Below are 17,066 nucleotides of genomic sequence, written 5' to 3' on the forward strand. Positions count from 1 at the left end.
AAACATGATTGTTGGGCTTCATTTCTGAAACGGAACAGTCATTTTATTATATTAACCATAATAGTTATTACAGCAGTGAACTTGAACTCTGTGCCCAATACTGAGCTTCAGTAAAGATTCAAGTTGCAGTTATTTATATTTCCTGTCACCTTAAATCTTCACTCAAAGATTTACTCAAAGATATATATAGATGTATTATATATAAGAGACAAATATTGTTCTTTTATTATGTTGGCATTACTAAATTTGGCTCAGTGCTTACACATATGTGTAAAAAGAAAATGTACGAGCTGTGAAAACTGTTTCTGATAGAATGAAGAGTAGACTGATATATTAAATATTCCTTTATTGGGTGAGAAAATCAGACCATGTCATAACTGCTTTAAGTCATACAGAATAGATATCAGAGCCTTAAACTCGCTGACTTCTGCTAAATGGGTCAAACTGGGCAGAAAGTATACAAACACCTAACATCCTTATAGAATATGATGTAACACTATAGATCAACTTACCTCAGAATATATAAAGCATATAAACAATTACAAACAATTACAAAATACTTAAAGCTTCATAGAACTGAAACAAACATTTATTTTTAGGTCCATTCTGCTGCTGATACATACTTTAGGTTTCTGAATGTTAAACTTGTTGCTGCCTTTCATAGTGTGTAACTTGAAGGTCCTGAGTACTTTCTCCCACACTGCAAACACTGCAATGATACAATTATTTGAGCATTACCTAATAAGACTGATTCAGGACAGACAGTTATGTTACAGTTTTCTAGCAGTCCTTCACAAACAGGGAACAGTCTGTCTATTCTCTCCATCTGTCAGCTGCTGCTGGCTCTTCCTCCTCCTCTTCCTCACACACTGTTGAGTTTGTCCTGGTGGATCATCAGGGGTGCAAAGCCTCACAGATGATGTGCAGCAGTGGGTCCCTCAGTCTGTCCTCACTCTGGACACTTGCAGTTGTCACACATGGAAATCAAATGTGTGATAAGCTGCAGGATTCAAACACAACTGTAACTTATAAACACATGTTCATACTTTTGTTACACAATCAGAGAGAAAGAAACAGAGAGAGAGTGCAGGACAGACAGACAGGTGACAGTCTCAGGTGTTTACACTGCTACGAAACAGCACAAGAGAAGGAGGATTTAGTGTTTGTGTTATTACGAGTGCTAAACAAGAAGAGTTCCCAGATGGTACAGTGGACACATGTGTGACTCCTGTGATTAAAGCATCTTTCTTTCAGCTTAATGAGTGAACTGTCAACTCGTTCAAACACACGTTAAAGTCAGTTTGGCTCGACACCACCGAACAGAGGCAGCAATAAAACATAGCTAACATTAACAGTGCAGTGAATCCTGCTTGTGCCGTGATATTCAGGACTGCAAACCGAGCAGCATCACTGACTTTCAGCTTGTTGTGTTTGTGGATATATGACTGACTTTAATTATCCACAAAATCATTACATTCTCTGTAAGATTAAGGTCAACTATTGAACGGCGTATATTTTGAAGTAAAGGCTTTAAAGCAAAGCTGACGCTGAGAGTACAAACAGCACTAATGTCACATAACTGCCGACATGTGGCCAACAGTAATGTTTTAATGTTCTTCATTATTAAACATTCACACATAAATAAGTGACATCATATTCAGTACTTACTTTTAAGAGTTTACTCTTTGGCCGCCCCGCTTCAGCCGTCTGCCATTTTTTGGGGGGCAAAATTACCCACACCCACCGCTGCGCTATGAAGTCTGGGATATGTTGGGCCATGAATTCTACACCGCCACATCCTTAAAATTCAAGGAAATGAAGGACGCATTTGAGGGCCGCATTTGGAGCAGCCTTTGAATTGGGACAGCCTTCGTCGCGTCGATGTGACGTAATCGGCCTTAAAATGTCGCCTTTAAGGTTGCAGACCCTGAATTGGGATACAGCCCGTGTGTCTTGTGTGAGGTGTGGGCCACACGCATGTGGGAGTGGACTACTCTAATCTAGCTGCCAGCTATTTGGAGTTGAGTACAGGGAGCAGTTGATTGGGAAGGATTGGAGCCCTTGTCTATAAAGGGGAGAGGAAACCTGAAGGGGGGTTGTTGGTTTTTTTTTGGTAGGACACTGTTGCAGCAGGAAAGCCAGTTGATCTTGGAGACTCCAAGCTGAAGAGTGCACATTTTAAAGGAGTTTTTCCCCTTTAAAAATGGGATTTAAGCAGTACTCTGTTACTTCTCTGTCATAAGAAACTTAACCATTGGGTACCTTCGCGTTAACTTTTATCAAGTGGAAAAAAGTTAGCATTCATCCTCCAGCTTCAATGTTGTTATATTATGCTAACATAGCTGTGTATCTAGCCACCACGTAGCACATCATTATATACACTCAACAAAAATATAAACGCAACACTTTTGTTTTTGCTCCCATTCCCCATGGGATGGACGTAGAGACCTAAAATTCATTCCAGATACACAATATAACCATCCCTCCCAAACAGTGGTCACAAATCAGTCCAAATGTGTGGTAGTGGGCACATCTGCTATATTGAGATAATCCATCCCACCTCACAGGTGTGCCACATCAGGATGCTGATCTGACATCATGAGTAGTGCACAGGTGTACCTCAGACTGCCCACAACAAAAGGCCACCCTGGAATGTGCAGTTTTTTGCGCTATTGGGGGTCTGGGGACCCAGAACCGGTCAGTATCTGGTGTGACCACCATTTGCCTCATGCAGTGCAACACATCGTCGCATGGAGTCTATCAGATTGTCAATTGTTGCCTGTGGAATGTTGGTCCACTCCACTTCAATGGCTGTGCGAGGTTGTTGGATATTCGTGGGAACTGGTACACGCTGTCGTATACGCCGGTCAAGCACATCCCGAACATGCTCAATGGGTGACATGTCCGGTGAGTATGCTGGCCATGCAAGAACTGGGACATTCTCAGCTGCCATCTGCCCTGAACAATGTGAACCATGATCCATCCGTGAAGCGCACACCTCTCCAACGTGCCAGACGCCATCGAATGTGAGCATTTGCCCACACAAGTCTGTTACGGCGACGAGCTGGAGTCAGGTCAAGACCCCGATGAGGACGACGGGCATGCAGTTGAGCGTCCCTGAGACGGTTTCTGACAGTTTGTGCAGAAATTGTTTGGTTGTGCAAACCAATTGTTCCAGCAGCTGTCTGGGTGGCTGGTCTCAGACGATCTTGGAGGTGAACCTGCTGGATGTGGAGGTCCTGGGCTGGTGTGGTTACACGAGGTCTGCGGTTGTGAGGCCGGTTGGATGTGCTGCCATATTCTCTGAAACGCCTGTGGAGACGGTTTATGGTTGAGAAATGAACATTCAATGCACGGGCGACAGATCTGGTTGACATTCCTGCTGTCAGCATGCCAATTGCACGCTCCCTCATTGCTTGTGGCATCTGTGGCATTTTGCTGTGAGACAAAACTGCACATTCCAGGGTGGCCTTTTGTTGTGGGCAGTCTGAGGTACACCTGTGCACTACTCATGATGTCAGATCAGCATCCTGATGTGGCACACCTGTGAGGTGGGATGGATTATCTCAATATAGCAGATGTGCCCACTACCACACATTTGGACTGATTTGTGACCCCTGTTTGGGAGGGATGGTTATATTGTGTATCTGGAATGAATTTTAGGTCTCTACGTCCATCCCATGGGGAATGGGAGCAGTAACAAAGCTGTTGCGTTTATATTTTTGTTGAGTGTACCAGCTAGCCCAACTTCAGTAACCCTACAAACGTCACTGCTGTTAAGTTTCCTGTCTTCATTTATGCCAGAAGTGATAGCAGAGCTGTACGTTTAAATTTTTCAGAAATCCCTCAGTCAGAATGTGGTATGTTAGGTTGGAAATTAGTGAGCTAGCTCCCTGATAATTTCTGACTCCGTTAAATTTCATAAATTCTGTTTTCATGGATGCCTGGATGTTAAACTTCATTGTTACAACTAGTAAAGCAGCCACACTGATCATTTTCCAGGGTATAATTGGCTGTTTTTGACTACTTTTGATTTCACCTCTGCATTTCACCTTTAAAAACTGTTTATCTTGCCTTGTTTGGTATCATTCTGTTCAGCTCAACCTCACATATCTGAATTTGGAGTCTTTTTCATTTTGACACACTATAATAGCATAACTGATCTAAATTCAGACAAAAAAGCTTAAAATCTGAGTAGAAAAAGTTATATTTCATACTGTAAAAACCACAAACATGTTTCATAACTTGAAATGCAAATTTAAATTGTACATTTCTAAAAAATTATGCACAAGTTTTGTAAACAAAGTTATATGGTACTATTTACCTAAAAATGCAGCCAATGCCTGAGGCGTTTTTTATATAACCATTTAAAACTATTTACAGAACAATCAGGTGTACTGCATCAAATAAAAACCCAAACAAATTATTTGTGCCACTCCAAAAAATAGTCTGTCCACTATAAGACAGAGGAGCACACCACAGGCCTAAACTTTGCAGGTACAACATGAGGTGTGTCACTTCTCCAGTTTTCCACCTGGAGACAGCGTTTACACTGCAGTCTGCCTTTGGTGGCTTTTTTGGAGCAACTGTGACATTCACCAGTATAACTGACACACAAAACAAAACAACGACTACACTACACACTAACTACACAAGACAACACACCAAGTACACACTCCAAACACGCTAAATGTCACAAATCTCTCACATGTGAAAACTCGCTCTCTCTTTCTTTCGCTCGTTCGCCCTTGCCGGTCAACTCCTAAAACTTCCCCCTATTCCTAAATAACCAAATGCCACATGTTGCCATTTAATTTTTTGATTGGTCGACATGATACACTTTAACACTTTTCTTTTCTTTTTTTTCTTTTGCTCACAAGCGGAGAGTGCTTGCTAGTGCTATCCTTAGAAAACTGCGTTTTCCTTATGCTGTAAATACCACTGTTTTATTCAGTAAAAACATTGTGAGTATTTTTAATTATAACTCTGGTTTTACGTGGCCTTTCAACACAATTTAAAAACTGGTATATAGTTTGAAGTCTACACTTTCAATCCAAGTTGAAATGGAGACTGGGTTGCTGCATTGTGTTGCTGTGTCATCTTAAATTGGGGTCCCAGAGGGTTAAAGATTAAATAATTTCGTTTTAAACTCTCAGTGACGCCTCAGTGTTTGTTTGACTTTGGGACCTGAAGTGGAGTTTGGACCCAGAAATGGCTAATGACGTCAGACTTAAAGACCGGATAGCTAAGGAGAACAACATTTAGTCTATGTATGTTGTTGGTCAGAGTTTCTTTTCTCTTTAGTTCTGATTAAAAAGTTCTGATTGAAGACACAAAGTTGGGTTTTACTCTTGTGCTTGTTGGGAAATGAGGACACCTTTTGTTTTGATGCTGGTGTACCTCTGTTTAATTATTCCTTTGGATGTCTGATGAGTTACTGAGTTAGCATAGCAAGATAGCCATTAGCTAGGTATAACATAAATTCTGTGTGTTCCTTTAAGTGCTCTATTATCTTGTTTATTTAAAACTAAGAGGTGTGTTTTCTTGACTGTAAACAGGTGATAAATATAACAGTGTTTTGTAATTCCCTCATGTAACAGTGAGGTGAATTCTCACAATTCAGTAAGAACTGGATTAATGTGGCTGCTGTTCAAAAAAGACAAGACTGTGTTGATAGCTGTAGATGGAAAATGTTTTAAGGTCCTTTAATTCAGTTTTTTATTTATTGCATTAAGTTGTTATATATGAAGAGATATAGTCACTTGTGGTGATGAAGTTATCATGCAACACTGATGCAAAATGGCTTCACTGCCTGAGCAGGGTTTTTTTTTTCTTTTCTGCAGTCTAAAATCGTTCAAGTGCGACACATTAATCCACCTCTGATGAGTCAGGATGCAGGATCTCCAGCTTTGATGCAGCAAAATTTCCAGCCTACTTAGAAGTGATAGCTGCATTAATTCTGGACTGATAATCTTATGAGATCTCCATACAATACATTATCCGGGTAATACTACTAACAATAACACTACACAGACACCTAAAGTGAGAAGACTGAAATGTTGTGAAATTTCAATATTGTGAAATGTTAAACTGCTGTTTATGGGGTTGTTTCAATAATTGTTTTAAATTTTCTTTTAGTTGTGTGTCAGTTGCTCCTTAGTTTTTACCTAGAGAACATAACCCCAAAGATCCTAACTTACTCTACATTCTGTAGTAGTGAAGTATACTGTGTTACACATGCAGATATGTTTTTAAAGGAAAACATATTTACCTGAGCTGTGAGATATAAGGCAGACACTGAAGGAAACTCCTCAGTTCACTCTCTTCATGTGAGCAGCCTGTCAGCTTCAGTTGTTTCTTCTCTGGTTGGAGTTTCAGCACTTCCAGGAGGATGGAGGTCTTTCTCTCTGAGAGGTTTATGGACCAGACTGCAGGAGCTGAAAATACTGACTGTAATGATGGAAGGACACTCAGGCCTGTTTTAGTTTCACAATCCTTCACATGGGAGAACAGATCCAACAGGAAATCACAGTCTGCACAGGAGCATCTCTCATTAAAAGGGAACGTTCCATGTCTGCACACTGATATTAACAGCTCCAGTATCTTCTCTTCTGGTTGCTGTTCTCTCTCTGCTTCTTCCCATGTCAAATCCGTTTGACTTGAGAGTAAAAATGAAGGAGAGAAACTGGAAGGAAAATTGAACATTTTGTCAGAAGTCAGTTGCATTACAGAAATGTCCATTATCATTTATATAAAACTGTTACATTTCAACATTATTTCATGCAGGGATGTCCTGGTTCATCCCAGAGATTTGGATGTGCAAAGATGCACAAACTGTTGAAGATAAACATGACAACTTGGACCTGTTACATTACCGGCTGTGAGTGAGAATGAGAGATGCATTTAGTGGAATTTTGTTGATTGACCTGACAATAAAATTTTTTTTTGATGATTCACATTTTCCCAACTGTACCTGACATCATGTAAAACTAAAACATTCCCCCTCCAAAAAAGACATTAAGAGGCAAAACTGTGTGCCATAATCAGGGTTAAATAGTGCTGGCATTTTTGTTTTCTTGGCACAACACCCAAACAACTGCAGGTGTCCATAACTGTTGTTTGCAGTACTTCAGCATCTAGCTAGCCATACTAAAAATGAAAACAGTCACCTTATAAAACATCTGCTTACATCTTGTTGAATTTAGTTCAAAGACCTGTGAATCTCAGAAAAGCAGCAGCCCAGATCAGCTAATCACATCACTTCTACACTAAGAAACAACACTAAGAAAATCTACTGGAGCTCTCAATAAAAATTATTCTGAGATGTAATTCTTTTCCCCATCCTGAGCCACTACAATGGATTTTCAGGTCCCACTCCCCCCATGTTGAATACCAATTTAACCTCTTCCCCACTTATTTCTGAAAATAGGCAAAGTTGAATCACTACTTCAACTTTTAATAAAGTATTTTTTTTAAAAAACAAGTATCTGTACTTCTATTTAAATACATAATTTCTAAACTTTTGCCACCTCTGCTCCAAGCTCTGGCTAGTGTTAGCTTTAGCCACTTACCTTTTGCTACCTTCTATGAACTAGATATGTTTAGCTGGATCAAGGTGTGCTGACTGCCCATTTCATGGTCCTTGGTTGCTGACCCAGTGTTTTGGTTTATGAAATTTTAAGTTATGTTGCTGTTAAATATCTGTTAGTCTGCTACTGAATAGTTTAATTCTTATTTCAAATTTTTTTTTAAACATTTTATGCATTTCCTTTTTCTTAGTTTTGATTTCTTTGTTCCAGTTTGTGTCTCAGTTTGCTTTTCATTCCCCCATCCTGTTATGTCAACTCTTCTGTGCTAAGATCTTGTGTCTGTCTTTACATTTAGTTCTGGTTCTCACTGCTCATTTTTATTTTGGATAGTTACTTGTCTCCAGTGTCTTGTGTTTAGTCTCACTGTGCTTGACTGTGATTACCTGTGTCATGTTATCCAGCTGCTCACTTCCCCCAATTGCCCTCTTGTATATAAACTTAGCAAAGAAGGTAAGGACATTTGTGTTTGGTCAGCTATTTATTTGTTCTCACAATGCTTCTTAGTAATAAATTCTGCTGTTGCTGGCCAAATGAAGGTTTCTGAAGCATTGGAGCTTGTATTGAAAAACAGTTCATTACTCGAAGCGTTTCAACACAGTCATCTATGGTGACATCTGGTGGCCAAAAATATGAAAAACAGCTTGAATCTACAACCTTTAATGAACTGCTTCATTATGATTGCCCACTCTACAGAGCTGAATTGACAGCTTCTGTTTTATGACAGTTCTGTCTGGTATCGGGCTGATATGGTGAATAAGGCTTCCTTGTTTAAACATGTACCACGGAGTGCTCTCATTTTCTTTATGACTTCTTGATGTGTTTTTATTAATAGAAATAACAAAAACTCTATATAACAATGTACAACACAATCTTATAATAAGTTAGGAGTATGTTTGCTGCCTCCATGTGATTATGTAATTAACCAGTGGACAGGTACGTTTATAACTTCTATAATTATAAATATAATAATATCTTGTATTTCTTATGTACTTTTTAGACCTGGGAGCAGAATTGCTGATGTACTGGTTTTTATTTAGGAATAGGCAGAGCGTCCTCTTTTCCTGGCTTCATGTCTCTAATTGTGTCACACACCGGTTTGCCATCTCTCACACAAAATTACCAAAACACAGCACAAATCCCGCCATTCAATTCCTTATAAACCATTGAATCAGGTACTGAAGCAGTGATGTGCCAAATGAAGTTCAGAAAACGTTGATCACATGATTCTGTTCAGCTGAAGCAAGCCTCATCATAGTGTTTCTGAAGCACTGTGTTAGGTTTTTTTACCCATGGGCAGGAGCTTCAGCTTCAAACAGGCCATTACCAGCTGTTGGAAAGTCTGTGTGTTTGCTCTTAAATGGTGCCACACTTGTAAGGAAAATGCATTTGTGTAGTGAGCAGCAGAGTTAAGTATGTGTGTTGGAATCATGAAAAAATCTCATTCTTCTACTGACTCTTGTTTGGAGCTTTTGGTTCATCCAGTGCTGACATGCAGGTGCCCAATTCTATTGTAATGTACAACACAGAAGAGCATCTTTTCTTTTCTGTGGTAAATTTCTGTAAAAGCGTAATCTAAATGTTAAAACAAAATCAGAATTTTATAATATACTAAGCTTTGATTAATTTACCTAGTTTACATCACAACACTCTATATGTAGAGTATATCATGTAAAGTACAATTCATTTACCTGAGCTGTGAGATATAAGGCAGACACTGAAGGAAACTCAGTACTTCACTCTTTTCATGTGAGCAGCCTGTCAGCTCCACTTGTTTCTTCTCTGGTTGGAGTTTCAGCACTTCCAGGAGGATGGAGGTCTTTCTCTCTGAGAGGTTTATGGACCAGACTGCAGGAGCTGAAAATACTGACTGTAATGATGGAAGGACACTCAGGCCTGTTTTAGTTTCACAATCCTTCACATGGGAGAACAGATCCAACAGGAAATCACAGTCTGCACAGGAGCATCTCTCATTAAAAGGGAACGTTCCATGTCTGCACACTGATATTAACAGCTCCAGTATCTTCTCTTCTGGTTGCTGTTCTCTCTCTGCTTCTTCCCATGTCAAATCCGTTTGACTTGAGAGTAAAAATGAAGGAGAGAAACTGGAAGGAAAATTGAACATTTTGTCAGAAGTCAGTTGCATTACAGAAATGTCCATTATCATTTATATAAAACTGTTACATTTCAACATTATTTCATGCAGGGATGTCCTGGTTCATCCCAGAGATTTGGATGTGCAAAGATGCACAAACTGTTGAAGATAAACATGACAACTTGGACCTGTTACATTACCGGCTGTGAGTGAGAATGAGAGATGCATTTAGTGGAATTTTGTTGATTGACCTGACAATAAAATTTTTTTTTGATGATTCACATTTTCCCAACTGTACCTGACATCATGTAAAACTAAAACATTCCCCCTCCAAAAAAGACATTAAGAGGCAAAACTGTGTGCCATAATCAGGGTTAAATAGTGCTGGCATTTTTGTTTTCTTGGCACAACACCCAAACAACTGCAGGTGTCCATAACTGTTGTTTGCAGTACTTCAGCATCTAGCTAGCCATACTAAAAATGAAAACAGTCACCTTATAAAACATCTGCTTACATCTTGTTGAATTTAGTTCAAAGACCTGTGAATCTCAGAAAAGCAGCAGCCCAGATCAGCTAATCACATCACTTCTACACTAAGAAACAACACTAAGAAAATCTACTGGAGCTCTCAATAAAAATTATTCTGAGATGTAATTCTTTTCCCCATCCTGAGCCACTACAATGGATTTTCAGGTCCCACTCCCCCCATGTTGAATACCAATTTAACCTCTTCCCCACTTATTTCTGAAAATAGGCAAAGTTGAATCACTACTTCAACTTTTAATAAAGTATTTTTTTTAAAAAACAAGTATCTGTACTTCTATTTAAATACATAATTTCTAAACTTTTGCCACCTCTGCTCCAAGCTCTGGCTAGTGTTAGCTTTAGCCACTTACCTTTTGCTACCTTCTATGAACTAGATATGTTTAGCTGGATCAAGGTGTGCTGACTGCCCATTTCATGGTCCTTGGTTGCTGACCCAGTGTTTTGGTTTATGAAATTTTAAGTTATGTTGCTGTTAAATATCTGTTAGTCTGCTACTGAATAGTTTAATTCTTATTTCAATTTTTTTTTTTAACATTTTATGCATTTCCTTTTTCTTAGTTTTGATTTCTTTGTTCCAGTTTGTGTCTCAGTTTGCTTTTCATTCCCCCATCCTGTTATGTCAACTCTTCTGTGCTAAGATCTTGTGTCTGTCTTTACATTTAGTTCTGGTTCTCACTGCTCATTTTTATTTTGGATAGTTACTTGTCTCCAGTGTCTTGTGTTTAGTCTCACTGTGCTTGACTGTGATTACCTGTGTCATGTTATCCAGCTGCTCACTTCCCCCAATTGCCCTCTTGTATATAAACTTAGCAAAGAAGGTAAGGACATTTGTGTTTGGTCAGCTATTTATTTGTTCTCACAATGCTTCTTAGTAATAAATTCTGCTGTTGCTGGCCAAATGAAGGTTTCTGAAGCATTGGAGCTTGTATTGAAAAACAGTTCATTACTCGAAGCGTTTCAACACAGTCATCTATGGTGACATCTGGTGGCCAAAAATATGAAAAACAGCTTGAATCTACAACCTTTAATGAACTGCTTCATTATGATTGCCCACTCTACAGAGCTGAATTGACAGCTTCTGTTTTATGACAGTTCTGTCTGGTATCGGGCTGATATGGTGAATAAGGCTTCCTTGTTTAAACATGTACCACGGAGTGCTCTCATTTTCTTTATGACTTCTTGATGTGTTTTTATTAATAGAAATAACAAAAACTCTATATAACAATGTACAACACAATCTTAAAATAAGTTAGGAGTATGTTTGCTGCCTCCATGTGATTATGTAATTAACCAGTGGGACAGGTACGTTTATAACTTCTATAATTATAAATATAATAATATCTTGTATTTCTTATGTACTTTTTAGACCTGGGAGCAGAATTGCTGATGTACTGGTTTTTATTTAGGAATAGGCAGAGCGTCCTCTTTTCCTGGCTTCATGTCTCTAATTGTGTCACACACCGGTTTGCCATCTCTCACACAAAATTACCAAAACACAGCACAAATCCCACCATTCAATTCCTTATAAACCATTGAATCAGGTACTGAAGCAGTGATGTGCCAAATGAAGTTCAGAAATCGTTGATCACATGATTCTGTTCAGCTGAAGCAAGCCTCATCACAGTGTTTCTGAAGCACTGTGTTAGGTTTTTTTACCCATGGGCAGGAGCTTCAGCTTCAAACAGGCCATTACCAGCTGTTGGAAAGTCTGTGTGTTTGCTCTTAAATGGTGCCACACTTGTAAGGAAAATGCATTTGTGTGGTGAGCAGCAGAGTTAAGTATGTGTGTTGGAATCATGAAAAAATCTCATTCTTCTACTGACTCTTGTTTGGAGCTTTTGGTTCATCCAGTGCTGACATGCAGGTGCCCAATTCTATTGTAATGTACAACACAGAAGAGCATCTTTTCTTTTCTGTGGTAAATTTCTGTAAAAGCGTAATCTAAATGTTAAAACAAAATCAGAATTTTATAATATACTAAGCTTTGATTAATTTACCTAGTTTACATCACAACACTCTATATGTAGAGTATATCATGTAAAGTACAATTCATTTACCTGAGCTGTGAGATATAAGGCAGACACTGAAGGAAACTCAGTACTTCACTCTTTTCATGTGAGCAGCCTGTCAGCTCCACTTGTTTCTTCTCTGGTTGGAGTTTCAGCACTTCCAGGAGGATGGAGGTCTTTCTCTCTGAGAGGTTTATGGACCAGACTGCAGGAGCTGAAAATACTGACTGTAATGATGGAAGGACACTCAGGCCTGTTTTAGTTTCACAATCCTTCACATGGGAGAACAGATCCAACAGGAAATCACAGTCTGCACAGGAGCATCTCTCATTAAAAGGGAACGTTCCATGTCTGCACACTGATATTAACAGCTCCAGTATCTTCTCTTCTGGTTGCTGTTCTCTCTCTGCTTCTTCCCATGTCAAATCCGTTTGACTTGAGAGTAAAAATGAAGGAGAGAAACTGGAAGGAAAATTGAACATTTTGTCAGAAGTCAGTTGCATTACAGAAATGTCCATTATCATTTATATAAAACTGTTACATTTCAACATTATTTCATGCAGGGATGTCCTGGTTCATCCCAGAGATTTGGATGTGCAAAGATGCACAAACTGTTGAAGATAAACATGACAACTTGGACCTGTTACATTACCGGCTGTGAGTGAGAATGAGAGATGCATTTAGTGGAATTTTGTTGATTGACCTGACAATAAAATTTTTTTTTGATGATTCACATTTTCCCAACTGTACCTGACATCATGTAAAACTAAAACATTCCCCCTCCAAAAAAGACATTAAGAGGCAAAACTGTGTGCCATAATCAGGGTTAAATAGTGCTGGCATTTTTGTTTTCTTGGCACAACACCCAAACAACTGCAGGTGTCCATAACTGTTGTTTGCAGTACTTCAGCATCTAGCTAGCCATACTAAAAATGAAAACAGTCACCTTATAAAACATCTGCTTACATCTTGTTGAATTTAGTTCAAAGACCTGTGAATCTCAGAAAAGCAGCAGCCCAGATCAGCTAATCACATCACTTCTACACTAAGAAACAACACTAAGAAAATCTACTGGAGCTCTCAATAAAAATTATTCTGAGATGTAATTCTTTTCCCCATCCTGAGCCACTACAATGGATTTTCAGGTCCCACTCCCCCCATGTTGAATACCAATTTAACCTCTTCCCCACTTATTTCTGAAAATAGGCAAAGTTGAATCACTACTTCAACTTTTAATAAAGTATTTTTTTTAAAAAACAAGTATCTGTACTTCTATTTAAATACATAATTTCTAAACTTTTGCCACCTCTGCTCCAAGCTCTGGCTAGTGTTAGCTTTAGCCACTTACCTTTTGCTACCTTCTATGAACTAGATATGTTTAGCTGGATCAAGGTGTGCTGACTGCCCATTTCATGGTCCTTGGTTGCTGACCCAGTGTTTTGGTTTATGAATTTTTAAGTTATGTTGCTGTTAAATATCTGTTAGTCTGCTACTGAATAGTTTAATTCTTATTTCAAATTTTTTTTTAAACATTTTATGCATTTCCTTTCTCTTAGTTTTGATTTCTTTGTTCCAGTTTGTGTCTCAGTTTGCTTTTCATTCCCCCATCCTGTTATGTCAACTCTTCTGTGCTAAGATCTTGTGTCTGTCTTTACATTTAGTTCTGGTTCTCACTGCTCATTTTTATTTTGGATAGTTACTTGTCTCCAGTGTCTTGTGTTTAGTCTCACTGTGCTTGACTGTGATTACCTGTGTCATGTTATCCAGCTGCTCACTTCCCCCAATTGCCCTCTTGTATATAAACTTAACAAAGAAGGTAAGGACATTTGTGTTTGGTCAGCTATTTATTTGTTCTCACAATGCTTCTTAGTAATAAATTCTGCTGTTGCTGGCCAAATGAAGGTTTCTGAAGCATTGAAGCTTGTATTGAAAAACAGTTCATTACTCGAAGCGTTTCAACACAGTCATCTATGGTGACATCTGGTGGCCAAAAATATGAAAAACAGCTTGAATCTACAACCTTTAATGAACTGCTTCATTATGATTGCCCACTCTACAGAGCTGAATTGACAGCTTCTGTTTTATGACAGTTCTGTCTGGTATCGGGCTGATATGGTGAATAAGGCTTCCTTGTTTAAACATGTACCACGGAGTGCTCTCATTTTGTTTATGACTTCTTGATGTGTTTTTATTAATAGAAATAACAAAAACTCTATATAACAATGTACAACACAATCTTAAAATAAGTTAGGAGTATGTTTGCTGCCTCCATGTGATTATGTAATTAACCAGTGGACAGGTACGTTTATAACTTCTATAATTATAAATATAATAATATCTTGTATTTCTTATGTACTTTTTAGACCTGGGAGCAGAATTGCTGATGTACTGGTTTTTATTTAGGAATAGGCAGAGCGTCCTCTTTTCCTGGCTTCATGTCTCTAATTGTGGCACACACCGGTTTGCCATCTCTCACACAAAATTACCAAAACACAGCACAAATCCCACCATTCAATTCCTTATAAACCATTGAATCAGGTACTGAAGCAGTGATGTGCCAAATGAAGTTCAGAAAACGTTGATCACATGATTCTGTTCAGCTGAAGCAAGCCTCATCATAGTGTTTCTGAAGCACTGTGTTAGGTTTTTTTACCCATGGGCAGGAGCTTCAGCTTCAAACAGGCCATTACCAGCTGTTGGAAAGTCTGTGTGTTTGCTCTTAAATGGTGCCACACTTGTAAGGAAAATGCATTTGTGTAGTGAGCAGCAGAGTTAAGTATGTGTGTTGGAATCATGAAAAAATCTCATTCTTCTACTGACTCTTGTTTGGAGCTTTTGGTTCATCCAGTGCTGACATGCAGGTGCCCAATTCTATTGTAATGTACAACACAGAAGAGCATCTTTTCTTTTCTGTGGTAAATTTCTGTAAAAGCGTAATCTAAATGTTAAAACAAAATCAGAATTTTATAATATACTAAGCTTTGATTAATTTACCTAGTTTACATCACAACACTCTATATGTAGAGTATATCATGTAAAGTACAATTCATTTACCTGAGCTGTGAGATATAAGGCAGACACTGAAGGAAACTCAGTACTTCACTCTTTTCATGTGAGCAGCCTGTCAGCTCCACTTGTTTCTTCTCTGGTTGGAGTTTCAGCACTTCCAGGAGGATGGAGGTCTTTCTCTCTGAGAGGTTTATGGACCAGACTGCAGGAGCTGAAAATACTGACTGTAATGATGGAAGGACACTCAAGCCTGTTTTAGTTTCACAATCCTTCACATGGGAGAACAGATCCAACAGGAAATCACAGTCTGCACAGGAGCATCTCTCATTAAAAGGGAACGTTCCATGTCTGCACACTGATATTAACAGCTCCAGTATCTTCTCTTCTGGTTGCTGTTCTCTCTCTGCTTCTTCCCATGTCAAATCCGTTTGACTTGAGAGTAAAAATGAAGGAGAGAAACTGGAAGGAAAATTGAACATTTTGTCAGAAGTCAGTTGCATTACAGAAATGTCCATTATCATTTATATAAAACTGTTACATTTCAACATTATTTCATGCAGGGATGTCCTGGTTCATCCCAGAGATTTGGATGTGCAAAGATGCACAAACTGTTGAAGATAAACATGACAACTTGGACCTGTTACATTACCGGCTGTGAGTGAGAATGAGAGATGCATTTAGTGGAATTTTGTTGATTGACCTGACAATAAAATTTTTTTTTGATGATTCACATTTTCCCAACTGTACCTGACATCATGTAAAACTAAAACATTCCCCCTCCAAAAAAGACATTAAGAGGCAAAACTGTGTGCCATAATCAGGGTTAAATAGTGCTGGCATTTTTGTTTTCTTGGCACAACACCCAAACAACTGCAGGTGTCCATAACTGTTGTTTGCAGTACTTCAGCATCTAGCTAGCCATACTAAAAATGAAAACAGTCACCTTATAAAACATCTGCTTACATCTTGTTGAATTTAGTTCAAAGACCTGTGAATCTCAGAAAAGCAGCAGCCCAGATCAGCTAATCACATCACTTCTACACTAAGAAACAACACTAAGAAAATCTACTGGAGCTCTCAATAAAAATTATTCTGAGATGTGATTCTTTTCCCCATCCTGAGCCACTACAATGGATTTTCAGGTCCCACTCCCCCCATGTTGAATACCAATTTAACCTCTTCCCCACTTATTTCTGAAAATAGGCAAAGTTGAATCACTACTTCAACTTTTAATAAAGTATTTTTTTTAAAAAACAAGTATCTGTACTTCTATTTAAATACATAATTTCTAAACTTTTGCCACCTCTGCTCCAAGCTCTGGCTAGTGTTAGCTTTAGCCACTTACCTTTTGCTACCTTCTATGAACTAGATATGTTTAGCTGGATCAAGGTGTGCTGACTGCCCATTTCATGGTCCTTGGTTGCTGACCCAGTGTTTTGGTTTATGAAATTTTAAGTTATGTTGCTGTTAAATATCTGTTAGTCTGCTACTGAATAGTTTAATTCTTATTTCAATTTTTTTTTTTTAACATTTTATGCATTTCCTTTTTCTTAGTTTTGATTTCTTTGTTCCAGTTTGTGTCTCAGTTTGCTTTTCATTCCCCCATCCTGTTATGTCAACTCTTCTGTGCTAAGATCTTGTGTCTGTCTTTACATTTAGTTCTGGTTCTCACTGCTCATTTTTATTTTGGATAGTTACTTGTCTCCAGTGTCTTGTGTTTAGTCTCACTGTGCTTGACTGTGATTACCTGTGTCATGTTATCCAGCTGCTCACTTCCCCCAATTGCCCTCTTGTATATAAACTTAGCAAAGAAGGTAAGGA

The 17,066-nt window shown here is 38.6% G+C and overlaps 1 protein-coding gene across 1 annotated transcript in view; it reads right to left on the reverse strand.

Moving 5' to 3' along the window:
- The window catches only part of LOC146608010 (uncharacterized), an 83,239-nt gene that overhangs the window by 34,525 nt on the left and 31,648 nt on the right, over nt 1-17,066 (reverse strand). The window contains exons 12-16 of the mRNA XM_085348638.1: nt 16,395-16,421; nt 15,291-15,677; nt 12,285-12,698; nt 9,278-9,691; nt 6,272-6,685 (exon numbers count right to left, since the gene is read on the reverse strand). Of these exons, the coding sequence (XP_085204764.1) occupies nt 6,272-6,685; nt 9,278-9,691; nt 12,285-12,698; nt 15,291-15,677; nt 16,395-16,421 (1,656 nt within the window). The remainder of the gene's footprint in view (nt 1-6,271; nt 6,686-9,277; nt 9,692-12,284; nt 12,699-15,290; nt 15,678-16,394; nt 16,422-17,066) is intronic.

This window comes from Diplotaxodon limnothrissa, linkage group LG23 (genome assembly GCF_057381915.1).
Source record: "Diplotaxodon limnothrissa isolate DT_005_m linkage group LG23, D_limnothrissa_male_GT1.1, whole genome shotgun sequence".
Classification (NCBI taxonomy): domain Eukaryota; kingdom Metazoa; phylum Chordata; class Actinopteri; order Cichliformes; family Cichlidae; genus Diplotaxodon; species Diplotaxodon limnothrissa.